This window comes from Lepidochelys kempii, chromosome 3 (genome assembly GCF_965140265.1).
Source record: "Lepidochelys kempii isolate rLepKem1 chromosome 3, rLepKem1.hap2, whole genome shotgun sequence".
In the NCBI taxonomy this organism is placed as follows: domain Eukaryota; kingdom Metazoa; phylum Chordata; order Testudines; family Cheloniidae; genus Lepidochelys; species Lepidochelys kempii.
In genome coordinates this window covers 138659807-138677858 of record NC_133258.1, presented here as the reverse complement: position 1 = coordinate 138677858, position 18052 = coordinate 138659807, and the positions used below count along the sequence as shown (strand labels likewise).

Here is an 18052-nt window from a genome sequence, read left to right as displayed (position 1 = left end):
CTCAGTACTTAAAATTGTAGCAAAATTTACCTGGTTAAAAAGACATGTAGCTTTTACATATAAGCATGCACTTCTGTTTCATACTTCTTCAGTTCATAATATACAAAACAATGGGATAAAGAAAAATCTAGCATGAATCAGAATTACCTGACTGTTAAAAATGGTTAACGTTCCCTTCTGAGATGCTGTTATCATGAAATCCAACTGTGGCACCTTTGCTATACACTTAATCACATCTCGTCTCTTGACACCTGCCAGTGAAATAACATTTTTCTTTATCTCACATTTATAAAAAGCTAGGGAGACTAGGCAAAATACATAACTAGGAATAAGGTGCTAAGAGCACTTCCCTCGCTCCCATATGTAAAGGGATGGAGTTCAGAGATGTAATGGATGAGAATGCAGACTACTGGCTTTAAATAATCATACTGAACTTTCAAATATTAATATCTTGAGGATGGGGCTGGTTCCATACAGCAAGCTGCAGAGGAATGTGGGGATGGGTGGGAGGAGCAGAAGAGGTTTGTTAAGAAGTAGTTTGGGTCAGGTGATCTAGTCATTTAAAAATAAAAAGAAAAGAAGAAAACAGGAAGAATTTGAGAAAATGGGCGAATAGGCAAGGCCTGTGTGCTCAATGTATTGAGACATATTCAGGTACAAACAGGACAGTGATGAGGGCCTACGATTAAAAAAAGAGGGTAAATTATGAACATGGTAGAACAAGAAGTGTGCATAACAAACAAACAGCCACGTGACCTCATAATTGTATCCTCAAAAAAGTGTGCACTAGAATAGATTTTGGAATTAATATTAAAAGATGGCACCTGCTTTTGTAATTCGCTGTCTTCGGGACACCAGGAAAACCATGTTTTCTTCATCTAGTTGGGAAGCAAGAGCATCACCTTCTACTATAAAGTAGCCAAAGATCTAAGGAAAATCCACAAGAAAAAAAATTCTAAAAAACATGAATATATGCATAAAGATAAACATTCACCTGACTCTGCTCAGTATTATTTAACATCTTTTCTATAAATAATCACCTATCTATACAATTGTATATATATATATATATTTAATCACCTACTGTTATTCCTCTTCACCTGACCACTGTCTACTTGTTTGTTCTTAGATTCTGTGTTCTTCTGAAGTGTTTGGAAAACACCGAACACTTAGTGGGTGCTACTGCAAATAGTAATTCTATTAAAATGCAAAAAAATTGTTGGTGTAGCACTCTAGTTCATGTTTTACATGCAAAAGTCTTAAATGTTTTTCATTTCCACACTTCTGCACTTCCTGGTACAGGATAGGATTGGAAGAAATACTGAAACAATAGAAATATATTACTTTGTATCCTCATGAGAAAAGCTGAACATTTGAACGTCTGGAGTTGTACCACACACCATTTTGAAGCCTTGAGGTTTTCCCCCATACAATTTTATGTGGAAAACAAGGGCATGGGAGAATAGGGAAGACCTTGAAACAAGGTTGTTTTATACATTACACAGAGGTGTGTTGCAAGGTGAGTTCCCTGCTTTGGTGGTCTGCGCAGTACTCTCCCGAAATAGAAACAAAAGGTCTACTCCCTCTCCATTCCAGGGTGGGAAAAGGTTCCAAAATGGAAAGCCCTCCATGCTTTGGGTCCAAAAGCAGAGCAGCTGTCTCCTCATGAAGTGACTCCCATCTCACTGTGCTGCAAAACTTTTCACTCTTTTCCACCTCTTTTCATTATGCATGTCACCGGGACCGGGTTAAGAAGACCCAGCTGCCTCTGTTACTCAGCCACCTAATCCCTTCCTGTGTGGTTTGAAAAAAAATCTCTAAATCTGACAGGAAAAAAATGGGATTGGAAGTCTTGACTCTACCTTAGCAGCTACATGGGCTCCCAGGATCCAAATAGGTCATATACCCCATCAAAGTCTCTTCATTTACTTTCTCTCACTAGTTCTAAAAATAGTGTGTTAGGGTGCTAGTCAAATATTCGCACATTTGTCTCACCTAGTCATTTTCTCTTTTATTACATCTATTATCCATCCTGACAATTCCAATTTATGCCCTTTAGTGCCATGTACAGAACATTCTGCATAGTTTTGCAGGCAGCTTTAGTGCTCTCATCTTTCATGCCACTGCTGTGACCTCAGTCATTCACACTCTTAATGATACTGCAATCAACTGTCAATCACAACCCTTTACATTCTTCCTTCTGACCCCTCTTACTGCTGCTCTGCAGTTGTCTCTCCTTGTAACTACACATGAATTAGAGTTCCTCTTACCTGTACAGTTTTCTTAAGTGACACTTGGCAGTCACACCCTATTGTTTCCTTTTGCAATGTCACAGCATCGCCATCTTCCTTTGGTCTCTGAAGTAAATCAACCTTAGCATAGCCAATAATTCTTATATAAACTGATGATGCTAAAATATGGCAAATGGTTGATTCTTGTCACTTTTAAAAATTGATTAAATCCCTTAATTATTTCTAGTACTAGCACACAACCTCTTCAGGAAACATTGAAAGATTTGTTTCAGGCTGAAGAGCTATAATTGAATGTGTCAATTGTTATTTAATATTTACATGGCAGTAGCTCGCAGGGGCCCCAATCCAGACTGGGTCCCCTTTTAGGTATGGCTACACTGCAGTCCGAGGTCAGATTACAGCACAAGTAGACATACCCACAAGTAGCTTTACCCACGCTAGCATGGTTACATTTATTAGCGTATATGCAGCAGCACCGTCCGTACAAACACACTGGGGACAGTGATTACATACTGACATTTCTAGCCCTCACTGAAGCCCATGCCACTGTCTCTTCACTGAAATATTTATTCGCTGCCATATTGCTAACATGGGTATGTCTACCTATGGTGCAGTCACATTTAGGACTGCATTGTAGATGTACCCTTTGTGGTAAGATGCCATCCAAACACACACAAAGACCCAGTGCTCACCCCGAAGTGCATGCAAGCAAAATACAAAGAGTACAAGAAGAGAAAAAAATTCATACATACAACTAGTGTACACACTCACAACTGTTCTTCTGCCTCTCAACCTGAGGGAGAGTGGGGGAGTCAAAGACAGAATCTCGGATTGTAGGCCTGAGTGACATGGAGGGAGATGAGGTTGTCAGTGGCTGAGAAAGAAGGAGTTGAGAGGGAAGGTGCTCTGTTTTGGCCAGGCAAAATTGAAGCTGATGGCAGTGCAACCAGGAGGGGATGTCAGAGACAGGTCAGAAGTGCAGACAAAGGCTGGAGAGTCATTGATAGTAGAGACTGGGTGAACGTGTGAGATCACTGCTGAGAGAGAGGGTACAAAGAATGGTGGTCCCTCTGACCCTGGATGGCAGCAGGGGGCCATCCGTATTTCACAGAGAGACAGAAACTGCAGTATGAAAGAGACCAAGCAGCTATAGAAGGAAAAGGGGAAAGCTGGGGATGAACATGAGGCTTGAAGGGGAAAGTCTGAAAGGATGAAGGGATGACTGTGAAAGGTGGACAGAGTGGAGATAGAACAGGAGTCCGGTTTGTGAAAGCTCGTGGTTGAACTAGGAGAAGAGCCCAAGAGTACTGGTTTCCAGTCCCCTGCTCGAATCACTAGAGAGCACTGCCATTCTCCAGAATTGCCTGTCTTGCAGCCACCACTAAACTGTTGATATCAACCAAAAATAAAACAAACTCCTCCTGTGCCTAATATCTTGGAATGGTGTCAAACCCATTTGAATTTATTAGAGCCATATCTAACCAGCTTAACTCAACCTACACATGTTTATGATTTGGTCCTATCATTTTATGCACAGTTATGAGAGATCAAAAATGGCTGTGGATTCCTTTGGCCACGTTGGGTCCGATACTGGTTTGGCCCAATTTAGCTAAGAATGAGTTACAGTGGACCTAAATGACTCATGCCTCTCCATATGGGGGGGGGGGCACAATCTAAAGGGAAGGATACATGAGTGCCCCAAGTCTCCTTTGCCCAGCGATGCCCACCACCCTACACCAAGCCTGGGGCTGCCACGCTCAACCAGCCCCGCCAGTGTTACCTGAGCGGGGACGTGCAGGGGGCTCTGTCCTTCTCCCACTGTGCCTCCTCACCAGGATGTTCATCTGCTCTCCCTGGCAGCCGGGTCCTTGAGGGGAGCAGGACGCAGCTGTTTCTCATGTGGCTGAAGCTGGCCGCTCCTGGTCACTGCTCTGTGTAACGTAGCAGTTGCCTGAAAGCCTGGCTCTGGAGGTGGTGGCAGGCCACCCCCGTGCCTAGGGCCGGATGCTGGGGACAGGAGCCCAGCAAGCCGGAAATGTGCCAGGAGGGAGAGGGGATTCCGGCTCACTCTTCCCCTGTCCCTGGCAGCCGGGCCTGGGTGGAGGGTGGCCCGCTGCTCCTGCCGCTGCCCCAGCCAGGTTCCCTCGCAGGCAGCTGCTGTGCTGCACAAAGCAGTCACCCTGAGAGACCCGTGTGAGAAGTGGCTGGTCCCGCCTCCTCTGCTCCCTGCCCGGGCTCAGCTGCCAGGGACAGGGGCCGAGCATGTAGGGGGCGGGGGGCAGGTGCAGTGGGAGAAGGACAGAACCCCCCTCCCTCTTCTCCCCCCCCCCCCCGGCAGGCCAAGTAGAAACCGGTGTGGGGGAGGGAAGCACTCAAGCCCGCATGCCCCCCCCACACATCGCCTATGATGTGGACATAATGTTGGATGGCCTCAGACAATAAACTGAAGGTCATTAGGACTGGAGGGGACCTTGAGAGGACATCTAGTCCAGTCCCCTGCACTCATGGCAAGATTAAGTATTATCTAGGTCATCCCTGACAGGTGTTTGTCCAACCTGCTCTTCCAAATCTCCGTAACTCCCCTAGGCAATTTATTCCAGGGCTTAACCACCCTGACAGGAAGTTTTTCCTTATGTCCAACCTAAACTGCCCTTGCTGCAATTTAAGCCCATTGCTTCTTGTCCTTTCCTCAGAGGTTAAAGAAAACAATTTTTCTCCCTCCTCCTTGTATCAACCTTTTACGTACTTGAAAACTGTCATCATGTCTGTCCCCTCCCCTCTCCCCCCAGTCTTCTCTTTCCCAGACTAAACAAACCCAATTTTTTTAATCTTCCCTCATAGGTCATGTTTTCTAGATCTTTAATCATTTTTGTTGCTCTTCTCTGGACTTTCTCCAGTTTGTCCATATCTTTCCTGAAATGTGACACCCAGAATTGGACACATTACTCCAGTTGAGGCCTAATCAGCGTGAAGTAGAGCGGAAAAAATATTTCCCGTGTTTTGCTTACAAGACTGCTGCTAATATATCCCAGATTGATGTTTGGTTTTTTTGCAACAGTTGCTACACTGTTGACTCATATTTAGCTTGTGGCCCACTATGATCGCCCGATCGCTTTGTGCAGTACTCCTTCCTAGGTATCAGAGTAGCAGCTGTGTTAGTCTGTATTCGCAAAAAGAAAAGGAGTACTTGTGGCACCTTAGAGACTAACAAATTTATTTGAGCATAAGCTTTCGTGAGGTACAGCTCACTTCATCGGATGCATCCTAGGTAGTCATTTCCCATTTTGCATGTGTGCAACTGATTGTTCCTTCCTAAGTGGAGTACTTTGCATTTGTCCTTATTGAATTTCATCCTATTTCCATCAGACTATTTCTCCAGTTTGTCCAGATCATTATGAATTTTAATCCTATCCTCCAAAGCACCTGCAATCCCCCCCAGCTGGTATCATCTGCAAACTTTATAAGTGTACTCTCTGTGCCATTCTCGAAATCATTGATGAAAATATTGAACAGAACTGGACCCAGAATGAATCCTTGTGGGACCCCACTCAATATGTCCTTCCATCTTGACTGTGAACCACTGATAACTACTCTCTGGGAGTGGTTTTCCAACCAGTTATGCACCCACCTGATAGTAGTTCCATCTAGGTTGTATTTCCCAAGTTTGTTTATGAGAAGGTCATGCAAGACAGTATCAAAAGCCTTACTAAAGTCAAGATAGACCACATCTACTGCTCCCCCCCCCATGCACAAGGCTTGTTACCCTGTGAAAGAAAGCTATTAGGTTGGTTTGGCTCGATTTATTCAAATCCAACAAATCCATGCTGACTGTTACTTATCACCTTATTATCTTTATCTAGGTATTTGCAAATTGATTGCTTAATTATTTGGTCCATTGTCTTTCTGGGTACTGAAGTTAAGCTGATTGGCCTGTAGTTCCCCAGGTTGTCCTTGTAGTGGGGTGGTCACCCTGCTCTGGCCCTGAAGGGGTTAAAACAGCCCGGGGAGAGGGCTGCCTGGGGAGCTAATACTAAAAGCAGTCCTGGAGAGGGCTGCGGCTGGGGGAAAAGCAGTGAGAACAGCTGCGGGAAGCTGATTGAGTAGCTGACCACACTGAGGGGGAAAACAATGGTTGCCCTGTTTTAGTATAAGTAAAATCTGGACAATTTCAGGACTCTGCAGGTGATCGTATTTCAGTTTTCAGGTCTTGCTTCCATTTCCATTTATTACCCAGTCTCCACATGATACATTTCCTAGATTTATGTGCTGTCATTTATAAAGTCGTTCAAGGTGTACAGATAGCTTCTAATTCCCATTATCAGCAGATTTCACGCTAACGAAAAACCCTGCAACTTTTCTTTGCAGTGTCATATTTCAAAGAATGCTGGTTATGGCTAAACGTAGATGAAATAGCTTCAATAGAACTTTCTTTTCTTTAATTCCTTCTATTTCTAGTCATCACATTGTGACACTCTGTACCTCGGGGGAACACCCTGCACCTCCATGTTCATCCTGGTAAAATGATTGTGTGGTATCCAATGCCAAGTTTGTCATGTCAGGTGTCTTCGGAAGGCCCGTGATGCACTGAGCATTGCTGTCATAGTGATGTCATAGTAATTGTTGTTACAGTAATGTTATAGGTTATAATTTCATGTATATAGTTATGAGGCTGAAAATGTGTCTTCATGGCTTAAAATAAACCCAGGCAAAAACTCTCCAAGAGCAGAGAGGCAGTTCACACCTCATCAGGCATGTATGGGATAAACCTAGCCCAGCCCACAGGAATAAAGGACGCTGGCCTAGGCAGCAACAAAAGGATCTGTTGGACTCTCAGGTGAGTCACCCCCCTTCCTTTGGTCAGTTTGGGACTGCGATGGGGTAATGCTTACCTGACTCTAAAGGGGAGGGGGCCAAAGCCAAGAGGGAAGAAAGGACATGATAAAAGGGAGAGACATTTACCATATTCTTTCTCTCTCTTCCACCTACATCTACATACACCACACCAAGCGACTGATGCGCTGATCAAAGGAGAGAGCCTGGCTGAAGAGCAACCAGCCAACCTGTGGTAGGAAGCATCTAAGTTTGTAAGGGCATTCTAATGTTAGAATCAGCTTAGAATGCGTTTTGCTTTTATTTCATTTGACCAAATCTGACTTGTTATGCTTTGATTTATAATCACTTAGATTTATTAACTACAGAGATAAATTTTATTTGTTTATTCTATCTGAAGCAGTGCATTTGGTTTGAAATATGTCAGAGACTCCCCTTGGGATAACAAGCCTGGTGCATATATATTTCTTTGTTAAACTGACAAACTCATATAAGCTTGCAGCAGGCATAACTGGACACTGCAAGACGGAGGTTCCTAGAGTTGTGTCTGGGACCGGAGATATTGGCTAGTGTCATTCGGTTGCACAATCCAAGGAGCAGCTTACATGCCAGAGGCTGTGCGTGAACAGCCCAGGAGTGGGGGTTCTCACAGCAGAGCAGGGTAAGGCTGGCTCCCAGAGTCAAGGATTGGAGTGACCTAGCAGATCACCAGTCCAGTTAACACCAGAGGGAAATGTCTCACACATAATTAAGCATTTCCACTTTCATAATGAATTGCTGGGGTGACTTTCTAACTATTCTGTATTATTAGTCATTACATACATTTCTTGCAAGGAAAAATAAACATTCTTTTGAAGAGTGGAGACATTTTAAAATCTCAAATTTCCCTCCCACAGTATCCTGTATAATCTGTGACCTCCATTTCCAAGAGCTGTCTATGAAGTGAGATGTTAATTCAATTTTACATTACACTATTTTCCTCCATATTAATAGGCATCTTATGCACCCTAGGTACAAATATAAAAGTCACCAGCCCATGTGCTCTCCAACTGATAGTTTTTAATGAATCTCTGCTCTAACACAATGAATTCAAATGCTGGCATTTACTACCATGTTCCTGAAGAATGCTTATAGGTCTGGGACTTTCAGACAGCATTTGTGCTGGTGGCACACTAATTGAGTAGCATAGATGTTTAAAATCCTCATCCAGCAAGGGTTTTTGTATTCCTGTTTCTAAAGCAGCCAGAGGTCCAGGTGTCCTTTAAGAGTTTCCCAGATCAGGTAAACAGCTGGAAACTGCACAAAACAAGCAATCACAACAAAACGCATCCTTCCCTCTACCCCAGGTTGTAGTTGGGGGGGGGGATCAAAATTGCTTCCAAGTTTGTCACATTCTCATGTTGCTTTGGTAACCCTGAGAATTTGTAATAAACTAGCAAGTATTATGTATACTATTGCCCTTTACTGGGATGGAATCAGAACTGCTCAGCTGTGTTAGAGACCTTCTGCTGCCAAAAGACTATAGAGATTCTCCTCCACCTGTGCTTTCTGGAGCAGGAAGTTCCAAGTGCTATTCCACACTGCCACCAACAAAGACATAACAGGGGAGTAACTCACCACAAGTTACTGAGCTCAATACAGAGGTAGCTAGAGGAAATTTAACAGCCTGAGTTATACAGGACATGAGGCAATGGTCCCTTCTGGCCATAAACTGTATGAATCTATGTCATGCCACCAGGCTGCTGCCTCTTGTTAATGATCATTTACAGATGCTAACCAGTCCTTTCCACTTCTTTGATACTTCTCAGTGGTGAGAAGAGAGTCCTCCAGCCAGCTTCAACCTGGTTTCTTTCCCAAGCACTTATAACTAAAACTGGTTGGAAAATGCTTATTTTTTGCAGAAAAATAAAATGTTTCTTTTTTTTATTATTTTTTTTCATTTTTTCCCCAATCACAGCCAAAACAAATGTTGATTTTCAAAAACAAAAACAAAACAAAGAAACAAAACACCAGAAAATTTTGACCAAAATCATTTTGGTTGAAAAACCATTTTGTTTTTTTAAAAAAACATATTTTGACAGACTTCAACCAGTTCTACTAAAAATGCTAGCTGGAGAGTCTATTCCTTTTTGGGGGCCGAGGAGGATTTATTCCACTGTACATGCCCTTCATAAATCCACACTTCCATATAAATGCATAAGAACGGCCATAGTGGGTCAGACCAAAGGTCCATCCAGCCCAGTATCCTATCTACTGACAGTGGCCAATGCCAGGTGCCCCAGAGGGAGTGAACCTAATGATCTCTCTCTTGCCATCCAATCTCCACCCTCTGACAAACAGTGGCTAGGGACACCGTTCCTTACCCATCCTGGCTAATAGCCATTAATGGACATAACCTCCATTTTCTTTCTCCAGCTGACCATGGTTTTGGGTATAAATTGCCTCTTCATGCTTCCTAGACTGACTGAATTGTATAGAAGATGTTTTAGTTCAGGAGAAACTTCTCAAAGCTATTTTTGTTCTGTTTAGATGAGCCTGCCTGCCCAGTTTTGGAGGCTGGAATGAACGAGGTTTGATTCCTCAAGGAATCAATTCTGAAGCATGTAGAGGAGAGGAAAGTGATTAGGAACAGTCAATATGGATTCACCAAGGGCAAGTCATGCCTGACTAATCTAATTGCCTTCTATGACGAGATAACTGACCCTGTGGATGAGGGGAAAGCAGTGAACGTGTTATTCCTTGACTTTAGCAAAGCTTTTGGTACGGTCTCCCACAGTATTTTTTGCCAGCAAGTTAAAGAAGTATGGGCTGGATGAATGGACTATAAGGTGGATAGAAAGCTGGCTAGGTCGTCGGACTCAACGGGTAGTGATCAATGGCTCCATGTCTAGTTGGCAGCCGGTATCAAGTGGAGGTCGGTCCTGGGGCCGGTTTTGTTCAATATCTAAATGATCTGGAAGATGGTGTGGATTGCACCCTCAGCAAGTTTACAGATGACACTAAACTGGGAGGAGTGATAGATACGCTGAAGGGTAGGGATAGGATACAGAGGGACTTAGAGGCAAATTAGAGGATTGGGCCAAAAGAAATCTGATGAGGTTCACCAAAGACAAGTGCAGAGTCCTACACTTAGGACAGAAGAATCCCATGCACCGCTACAGACTAGGGACCGAGCAGCTAGGCAGCAGTTCTGCAGAAAAGGACCTAGGGGTTACAGTGGACAAGAAACTGGATATGAGTCAACAGTGTGCCCTTGTTGCCAAGAAGGCTAACGGCATTTTGGGCTGTATAAGTAGGGGCATTGCCAGCAGACTGAGGGATGTGATCGTTCCCCTCTATTCAACATTGGTGAGGCCTCATCTGGAGTACTGTGTCCACTTTTGGGCCCCACACTACAAGAAGGATGTGGAAAAATTGGAAAGCATCCAGCGGAGGGCAACAAAAATGATTAGGGGACTGGAACACATGACTTATGAGGAGAGGCTGAAGGAACTGGGATTGTTTAGTCTGCAGAAGAGAAAAATGAGGGGGGATTTGATAGGTGCTTTCAACTACCTGAAAGGGGGTTCCAAAGAGGATGGGTCTAGACTGTTCTCAGTGGTAGCAGATGACAGAACAAGGAGTAATGGTCTCAAGTTGCAGTGGGGGATGTTTAGGTTGGATATTAGGAAAAACGTTTTCACTAGGAGGGTGGTGAAGCACTGGAATGCGTTACCTAGGGAGGTGGTGGAATCTCCTTCCTTAGAGGTTTTTAAGGTCAGGGTTGACAAAGCCCTGGCTGGGATGATTTAGTTGGGGATTGGTCCTGCTTTGAGCAGGGGGTTGGACAGATGACCTCCTGAGGTCCCTTTCAACCCTAATATTCTATGTTTCTATGATTGCTCCGGACATTGTTAACACCTCAGTTAACAAAATAACCCCTTCGTGCATCTGCTCCCCAGAGCGCCCAGGAATCCTCTGTTCTGCATCAAGTTTTAAGATGTACAACTCTCAAGGAGGAAATGTTAAATGCTGTTCCAGTGCGGGCTAAAAAGGCCTCACCAAACCAAATGCACAACCTCATCCAGCAGGACTGGTCTTTTTTACCACCTGAAGCATGGTTGGCTGATGAATAGCAGCCTTCATTAACATTCCTGTGTTCTTTCGTTTCTTTTAGTCCCTTTGCATCCGCCTTTTAATAACAGTGGTGAGTACATTAACAACTGCTATCCCCTCTTGTGCACAGTGCAGGGACGGCTCTAGGCACCGGCTTGTGGTGGCACAGTTCTAGGGGCGGCATTCCACTGCCAGACATACTGCCCCCCTAGAAATGTGCCCCCGCCACCCCAGCTCATCTCCGCTCCACCTCCGCCTGCTCCCCTGAGTGCACCGCCACCACTCGGCTTCTCCCCCCGCCCTCCCAGGCTTGCCTCACGCGGAACACCTGTTTGGCGCGGCAAGCCTGGGAGGGAGGGAGGAGAAGCTGAGCGGCGGCACGATCGGGGGAGGCGGCGGTGGTGGAGTGGAGGTGAGCTGGGGTGGGGAGCGGTTCCTCTACCCCCACCGTTACTTCCTGTGCTCCCTCCCCACCTTCGCTCACCTCCACTCCACCTGCTCCCCTGAACGCGCTGCCTCTCCCTCGCCTGAGAAGGGGAGGGGGGAGACGCAGAGCAGTGGCATGTTCAGGGGAGCAGGCGGAGGGGAGGTGAGCTAGGGCGGGGGGTTGGGGGGGAAGAAGCAGGAAGTAATGGGGGTGGAAATGCGGCACACCTGGGGGAGGAGGAGGGGCCGGGCATTTGGGGAAGGGGTTGGGAAGGAGCGGAGTTGGGGCGGAGCCGGGGGCGGGGGGGGTATGAAAAAAGTGGGGGTGGCCACAATTTTTTTTGCTTGGGGCAGCAAAAATCCTAGAACCGGCCCTGGCACAATGTGCCAAAAAATTGTACATCAAACCATTTTTTTTCTCAGTGCTGTTGTAAAGGGAAGTAATGAAGATGCGCTGAGTAATTTAAAATCTTTTCCCTAATGTACGTGGGTAATGTTGGTTGTCATTTTGTCATTTTCATTTTCCCTGTACTCTTTTACAACAGCCTTAACCCAATTATTGGCTGAATTACACTCTCAGGCAAAATTCACCCCTCCCAGGAACATATTCTGACTAAGTGGCGATCAAGCTAAGGTTTGGGAGGATGGGGAAGCTGGAATTCACCCTTCTCCCCAGCACAACCCCTCCTACACTGCCACTATATCAGCTGTGGGGCCTGAATAGCCATTCCTACCCTTCCACAGTCCCTGTGCAAGGCTCACTGTCTCTTAAACCATGGATTTAGTACATCCTCCCCAGGCTGCTGCCACCTGGTCCTCTCCATGCTGCTCTGTTTAGGATAGGTGTGAAGTCTGCCCCAGCAGTATACAGGAAGTGCAGAGGCCCATTTGTTTAGTCACTCTGCCTGCACCCCCGCTCCCGTTGCAAAGGGGTACTACAAGATTGAAGTGATGCAGAGGTTCTTGCAGGGACTAGAATTTGGCTACTCCTATAGTGTAGCTGGTATATTTCTTAACACCACTGGCTATTTCAAGAACCCGTTTCTTGTGCACCATGTACTTGTAACACTGAAAATGCCCATTGTCTTCTTTTCTATTGCTAGCAGAGTTTCAAAGGAAAACTGGAGACGGTTAGCAACAGCTTCTCCTTTCAAGTCTCATCTTAAGAGAGGAGGCAAGAAGGAAGAAATGTAAGGGGAGGACATGCAGGGAGAAAAGTTTTACATTTACTTTTCACTCGGTGAATGCTGTAACAGAAAGGTTGGTCACGATTTAAAGACCTAGCGGATAAAAAGGCCCTGTCAATTCAAGTACATTGACTGGAAGTTAACTACATGATGTTTGGAAGCCTCTTCAGCCAACCATATCATAGCTTTCATCCAAGCCCTACAGATAATGTGAAGCATTTTTTTTTTTTTTTGGTCTTGACACACACAGTTGACCTGAGAATAATTTGTTAGTAGAGTGATATCATAAAGAACAAAATCACAAGCAAAAATATTTAAGTCGGGGACTTGATAGAATCACTCTAGGATGGAAGCTCTTTTACCAGACTGTCAGGACCAAACGCGTTGCCGCTGCGGTGGTACTAGAAAATTATATGAAGATGTTCTGTATGGATTATCAAAGGCTAAGAGCTGGGTAGCTCAGAGATCACTAAACATCATTTGATGTTCCAGAGTAACTAAGAAGTCTGCCTGTTGAATTTATAACATGGTTTAGTTAGTAACACTGTCCCTCTGGGCCACAAGGGCAGTCAAATAAGTCTGAGCCCATATAGCCAATGCTGACAGTGCAATCCTAGGAAAGGCACTATTAGGTATTATCAGGTCCCTAGTGCCCAGCTCTGGTAGTTGTCCAAGTGGAAGATTAAAATCTTATGGCAATAGGATATCATGGGTACAGTTGGCATAGGTTGGCTACAGCATACAGCTAGACATCCTACACAGAATGGCTGCTTGTAAAGCTATTTTCCATGAATATTTTTATTTAGAATCATATACTTCTTTGGTATAGGCTCAGTAATAACCATGGCAATTCAATGATTAAGCACCTTTCAGTTAAAATGCCGCCACTTCTCTAACCCTTTCCATTTAATAATTAAAGAGCCAAATTTGTCCCTGCTGTAAGAGTTAATGAATCCTCATGACACACCCACAAGGCAGCCAGTCCTTTACAGGAAGTATCTGAGCACCTACATACTCATTCAGGTACCTAAATGTGAGAGTTTGGGTCCAACTTGCATTTTCATACAGAAGTACAACTCCCATGGAAGCTAGATTTTTCCTGAGGGCAGAGCCAGGCCTTATATGTTAATTTTTGCACCTAGGAGCATGGTATTTGTTGGTTAAATTTTACCCTGAACAATGCTTATTGTACCCCTAACACACAGCACCAAAAGGATCACATCTTTCAAGGCACTAACCCCTCCCAATCAATGGGAGCTAGCAAGTCAGTATCGTGCAGCAGATGCTCAGCATTTTGGAAGTTTTGACCCTGATATATTTAATAACTCCTCAAGTGAGAGCAGATTTTAGAGAGCAAAAAGTCCAAGGGATACATTTAGCTCCCCTCTCCTGCAATGTGTATGCTCTCATTGGAGACTTGTGTGCATCCAAAGGCAAAATTTGTCCCTATGATTGTTGGCTGTTCATGTATTTTTAACTGTTCATCACCAAACTAAAATATATATGCTTCCTCTTTCTTTCTCAGCTTGTCAAAATTGTATTTATTATTGGGTTTTGTTAACATCTTGGCTAAAGGCTCATATTATTACAAACAAGATGCCCTAAGCCAGTCCTTCACATTTGCCTCTCACTGAGTCTCTAACCAACCAGAACAATAGTTTTAGCTAATTTTCCATCTAGACTCAAAGCCAGATCCTTTTTTTAAAAAGTGTTTTGGCCTGTAGCAGCTGAAAGATTTATAGAAGCAGTAATAAATGGCATGGAAATGTCACTTTGATTATGTACATTCTCCATGAATCCATTCTTATTCCATGGTATCAATGACTACATACTTGCGTAAATTAACCTGGCATATCACTATTTCAGATTATATATAAACCTTACCTCACACCATTCTATCCTTCCATCAGGGTTGTTGCTAATCTTCCTGAAAAAGGTCTTAACATCTTGATCCTTCACTTCTGGACCAAAGAGGGTTTGTACTGTCTCATAGAATGTATCATAATCTATTTCATCTGTATTGGAACAAGAAAAACAAAACAAAAAAATCCATCAGAGTTGAACACTAGCAAATTGTTTCTTCTCATATTTCCTTCTTTGGCAAGGTGACTGGCCCAGTGGATTGGGGGTCGGGAGGAGGGGAGCAGTAGATGAGATAGATCTTGATTTGGGAAAATTTTTTGACACAGTCCCATATGACATTCTCATAAGCAAAATAGGGAATTATGGTCTGAGGTAAATACTATAAGATGGGTGCACAACTCCTTGAAAGACCATACTCAAAAGGTTCAATGTCTAACTGGGAGGGTCTACCTAGTGGGGTCCTGCAGGAGTCAGTCCTGGGTCCAGTACTAGCCAATATTTTCATTAATGATTTGGAATAATGGAGTAGAGAGTATGCTTATAATATTTGCAGATGACACCAAGCTGGGAGGGATTGTAAGCACTTTGGAGACAGGATTAGAATTCAAAACTACCTTGACAAATTGGAGAATTGGTCTGAATTCAACAAGATGGAATTCAATAAAGACAAGCACAAAATATTCAATTTAGAAAGGAAAAATTAAATGAAAAACTACAAACTGGGGAATAACTGGCTAAGTAATAGTACTGCTGAAAAGTATCTGGGGGTTATAGTGGATCACAAATTGAAGATAAGCCAACAATGTAATGCAGTTGTGAAAAGGCTAATATCATTCTCAGGTGTATTCACAAGAATGTTTTGTATAAGACACAGGAGGCAATTTCCCAGCTTTACTCAGCACTGGTGAGAAGGCCTAAGCTGGAGTACTGGGTCCAATTCTGGGCGCCACACCTTAGGAAAGATGTGGACAAATTGGAGAGCATTGAGAAGAGAGCAACAAAAATGATAAAAGGTTTAGAAAACCAGACCTCTGAGGAAAGTTTAAAAAAAAGGGGGGGCTTGTTCAATCTCGAGGAAAGAAGACTGAGGAAAAGGGTGGACCTGATATCACTTTTTAAATATACTAGGGGCTGTTATAAAGAGGATGGTGATGAATTGTTCTCCTTGTCCACTGAAAGTAGGACAAGAAATGCGTGTAATTTGCAGAAAAGGAGATTTAGGTTACATATTATGAAAAGCTTTCTAACTATAAGGGTAGTTAAGCTCTGGAATAGGCTTCCACGGGAGGTTGTGGCATCTCCATCATTGGAGGTTTTAAGAACAGGTTAGATCAACACCTGTCAGGGATTATCTAGGTTTACTTGGGCCTGCCTCAGTACAGGGTGCTGGACTAGATCACCTCTTGAGGTCCATTCCATCCCTACATTTCTATGATACTACATTTGGTTCCTGGCTTGATTTCGCCTTCAGCATCATTAATGTTTAAGTTCTCAGTCTTCTTGTTGAATTCATTCTAGCATCCCTGCCAAAAAAATTTCAGCCTTCTTAATTTCCAAAAATCTCATGGGTTGACAAGTAATTTACAAACAAACAGTGCAGCCTAGAAAACCGGTGGGGTGGGAAGGAAAATGGCGTGGAAACTTTCCACTCCCAATTCTGGCTTCCTCTGAGAGGTGTTAAGACAGCATTCTGCTAACCTGCCCCCCAGAGATATACTGAGGACAGAGTATGTGATAAAACTGACTTTTTTGTGCACGTAAAGCTGCTGGCCTGCAGTAATAACAACCCACTTGAGGTTGAGTTACTTATGATAATATAAATTGATTGACTTGGACAATTAATTGGTTCATGTGTTTGATTCATTCAAAAACACAGATCACTACATAAAGATTAATCATGTACTATTATGGGGAATCACCATGTGGGGATGCTGCCAGGCAGAATACATTTTTGTGGGTAAATGGCTCAGCAACAGAATCTGGCTAGAATAAGACTGCTGTAGGTTTTAGCTTATCAGGGAAAATATTTTCTTAGCACAATCTGCATATTTCCCTTTAAAGGAGGGAAGGCGAGCCATAGCCTGTATGCCAGTTTGGGGTCTTCTGTAGAATCCTGGGCCATCCCACCTAGCTACCCAGCCTCCACTCCAAAATTACACAGTCGCTCAATCAGAAAGACAATGCCTCTTACCCTGATCTTTAATGTACACCCCTAATCTTTCCTCCCTCTTCTGGGCGACTGTTTTTCCAATCAGTGTCTGAAACTGCTTCAAGGCATAGTTGAATTTTGCCACATCAGAAAGAGTACTGAGTTTTTCTTTTTCTGAATCCCGCCTGTCAGACATCTTCAATAGATGGCATGGAGGGGAGGTATGCAGGAAGGACAGCTTGGAGAATCCTCCTCCTCACGGCGCCCCCCCAATCCTTGTTTTGGGTCTGAAATCTTAAACTTTCACGGAAGAGTGTGTGAGGTTCAGCTGCATGACCCTAATTCCGGGTGTCACTTAATTGAGTGAGTGATGATTGGCTTGATAAGCACTTCCTGCTGGCAAGCCTACCAGCAAACTCCTGATGTCATAACCCTTCGTTACCTCACAGAGTCCCTATTGATCACTGAATGGCAGTTTCCTCTCCCACTTCCCTCCTTTGCAGAAAACATATATATACACAAGGAGCTTATAAAGACAGAATTTGCTAGTCACTCAGTGTCAGACAGAGGTCATCTTCTCCTGGGCACCTAGGGACTCTCTGCCCTTCTCGCTACCTGGACAGCATCCTCTCTCCCTCTTGGGGTTCTAGGGCTTCCTTCCAACCCCCATGAGCAGAGCTTCCCTCCCTTCTGTCTGATGGGTATTAATTTCATACTTCAGCTGCACAAGCTCATGTGCAGGGCACAGAGTGGCTGAGCTAAGGAAGAGCCTTTTTCCACTTGGGAAAAGGAGGGGAAGGGTGACTTGCAGGTGGCTTTTAATACAGGGAGATGGATGTTTTTAAAACCAAAATGTCATGTCATTGTTTACAGAAGAGGCAAAACTTTCCTTGTTTTATACAAGGACAGTTCACTAGTGGGGTGGAGAAAGGGATGCACAGCAGCTCCCTATTAGCTCTCTCTTCCATCCAGCAGTCCCCATAGTGCAGAAGCCCTGATCCTCATAGGGGAGCAGGGCTTTTTTTTCAAATGGACTGGAGCATTTTTCTTTGAAATGCCTTTTCACCTATTTTGTTATATACCATTGTAGATGAGTGGCCACCTCATGGTGCCCCCTGACAGCCTCAAGGCAGCCCGGCATACAGCTCTTCACCTCAGTTTCCCTTCTTGGATCTCCAAGTAAACACTTACAAAAGCCCTCCTTAGGGGTTGATTTATTAAAGTTCAGAACTCAACACAAATGTCTTCTC

General features: G+C 44.1%; 1 protein-coding gene across 1 annotated transcript in view; it reads right to left on the bottom strand.

Moving 5' to 3' along the window:
• WDR64 (WD repeat domain 64) overlaps window positions 1-16998 on the bottom strand; it is a 139973-nt gene extending 122975 nt beyond the window's left edge. The window contains exons 1-4 of the mRNA XM_073336679.1: window positions 16845-16998; window positions 14675-14805; window positions 825-927; window positions 148-251 (exon numbers count right to left, since the gene is read on the bottom strand). Coding sequence (XP_073192780.1) covers window positions 148-251; window positions 825-927; window positions 14675-14805; window positions 16845-16998 — 492 coding nt within the window. The remainder of the gene's footprint in view (window positions 1-147; window positions 252-824; window positions 928-14674; window positions 14806-16844) is intronic.
• Between the last annotated feature and the right edge of the window lie 1054 nt (window positions 16999-18052).